This window comes from Cryptomeria japonica, chromosome 5 (genome assembly GCF_030272615.1).
Source record: "Cryptomeria japonica chromosome 5, Sugi_1.0, whole genome shotgun sequence".
NCBI lineage: Eukaryota > Viridiplantae > Streptophyta > Pinopsida > Cupressales > Cupressaceae > Cryptomeria > Cryptomeria japonica.
The window spans coordinates 285,124,828-285,127,155 of NC_081409.1; the positions used below are offsets into that span (position 1 = coordinate 285,124,828).

General features: G+C 38.1%; 1 protein-coding gene across 1 annotated transcript; it reads right to left on the reverse strand.

Moving 5' to 3' along the window:
- Positions 1-927: 927 nt before the first annotated feature.
- Positions 928-1,695, reverse strand: LOC131043984 (uncharacterized). The gene has a single exon (XM_057977247.1). It carries the CDS (start codon positions 1,693-1,695, stop codon positions 928-930), a length of 768 nt encoding a protein of 255 aa, XP_057833230.1.
- Between the last annotated feature and the right edge of the window lie 633 nt (positions 1,696-2,328).

Here is a 2,328-nt window from a genome sequence, read left to right on the forward strand (position 1 = left end):
AGTTTCCCACCACGTCGAATAAATGAACATCTTAGTTAGCACATTTATTATAACAAAAACAAACCAATGATGGGAACGTAGTATTAGGTTCCCAATGGCACTCTCCAAATTCATTATCTTCTACATTTTTGCATACAGAGTTGCACTCACCTTTCCTCCATGCCACGCATGCCCCATGAAATTCAAGACTCATGTAGCTCCAATAACCAGGGTGGGAGCTGTCTTCCACATCACAATCTGATAATCGTCGCCATGTTACAAATCAGTTAGTTCTTCACAATATCAACAAGTAAAACGATTTCAGAAGAGGAGGATAAACATGATTATTATTACCAGACGCAGAAGCAAAATCAAAAAAAGGCGTGAGCAACAAAAGCAGCACAAACACATAAATGCCGTTCTTTGCCATCTAAGAAAGCAAAACTGCAGATGATGATCTATTCTCTACAGAGGTATGTAATGTTAATGTACTCCAAATGGAAAGGAATGCTGCTTATATAGCTTGGACACCCACTCTTCTCCTTCGTTTGTTCCGGGCAATTCTCTTTATTTTTTGATATATTCGGCTGATTTGAAGATTCTTTTGAGTATTTAAACATAGGGCGATATCACAGAAGTATGAAATAATTTTAAGCGTTAATATCTAAATGTGATTAGATATCATAAGGGAAATACAAATATGAAATGATTTTAAGCGTTAATATCAATACCCAGTGAACCTACTTTTGGAGTACTTAACGTTCATAGGAAATACCTACGAACATTTTTCTTGGGTGTTGGCTTGTCTTATTTGGCATTGGCTTAATGTTTGTTGTTTAGGTTTGGTTGAGTGTCTAGTTATTTGCCGATAGGCCATTCCTTGTGGGGTTGCACCTCCACTGGAATTGTCTCACGTCGGATTTTTGGGCTTTATCGGTATGGTATCGCTTAATAATTCCCGACGGCAAATTGTCTCAAGCTTCCCTTTGCCGATAGTCTTCGCACCGAGGAAAGATTGTGTTGGCCGGTCATTCTGTAAATCAAACAGCAAAATGAAACAAATGAAACAATGCCACTTAAAATATAGAGGGTGTCTAGAACGCCTTCTTTCCTCAACATTGCTTCTTTCATTTTCCTCTGGTGGCTCAAGTATTTCTGATATGATTGGAAAATCCGATGATGCTCCTTACTTTTCCTACAACTTAGAGCTCTTTCTAGTATAAGCAGACTGTTCCTCCCATTAACACGAGCTCCCATCATGTCCTCCAACTGAATGCTAAGTTCAGAAATCTTCATATCCCCATGATCATCTGACAGTCTAATACTTATGGAAAGGATACCTTTAACATCCTTGCAAGGTAATATATTTTGAGCAGGAAATAAGGAGCCAAACCGCATTAAAAAATCTGCATCAGAATACATCTGCACATTCAGAGGTCTCCAGCTTGAAAGATTACCAGCTTCCCCTGTTCTCCTGCTAATCACAATCCAGCTAAGCTTGAAATTGTCCATCAGTTGCCCCGAAATTATATCTTCCCCCATCTCCTTGTCAAAAGACACAACTGTAGGAAACCCATCTCCATTAGTGGAATCCTCATTCTCTAAATCCCAAAAATCAACGAAATCAACTCTAAAGGGGCGATTACAGAACCAATCCTCAACATTACTTGCATTAGGAATGCCCCACAAAATCTTGGAATAGACAATCTTGTCCATGTACCACACATCAACAAGGGATACAAAGTCAGAGGGATCACAAGAATGGAGCTCTAGGCTGCCATACAAAGCGAAAGCTTTTTTCCTTCACAGTGCACTCCTCCCCCCTCCGACTTGCGGACAATTGTAAGGTAATGTATTTGGGATGTACTGTGATCAACTCTGATGTCACAACCCTCCTTTATCATTTTTTTTGATTTAAATACAAAACTTTATTTATACTCTTTTGATGAATTATTGAATATTGTAAGGGAATAAATTAATAAACCACACACACATGGAAAATGCATTTTAATTTAGTTATTTAATTTCCCTCACATTAAGGCACATGTTGTAGGAGGAATAAGAAGCTTCTAGAGGCTTCTCCACCTCCTTGCATGTAACTCCTCCCACTAAGCCCAATTAATTTGCATGGAGGCCAAATTGGGAGAGAATCTCATTTTTTTTTAATTTAAAATTAGGTAGTGGGAATTTGAAATTTGCTTTATAAAATAGGTACAAGTTTCAAAAGAAAAGCTAGCTATTCCATAAGAAAATTCTGCAATTTCTCCTTTGTAGTCCATTTTTCATTTGTAGCCAAGGTTTTGTTGGGAGGATTTCTCTTCAATTTGGAGGATCAAGGAAGACTCTACA

What these genes read in the sequence shown, in the direction of transcription:
- LOC131043984 (XM_057977247.1), bottom strand. Translation starts at nt 1,695, where the DNA reads ATGGACAAGATTGTCTATTCCAAGATTTTGTGGGGCATTCCTAATGCA.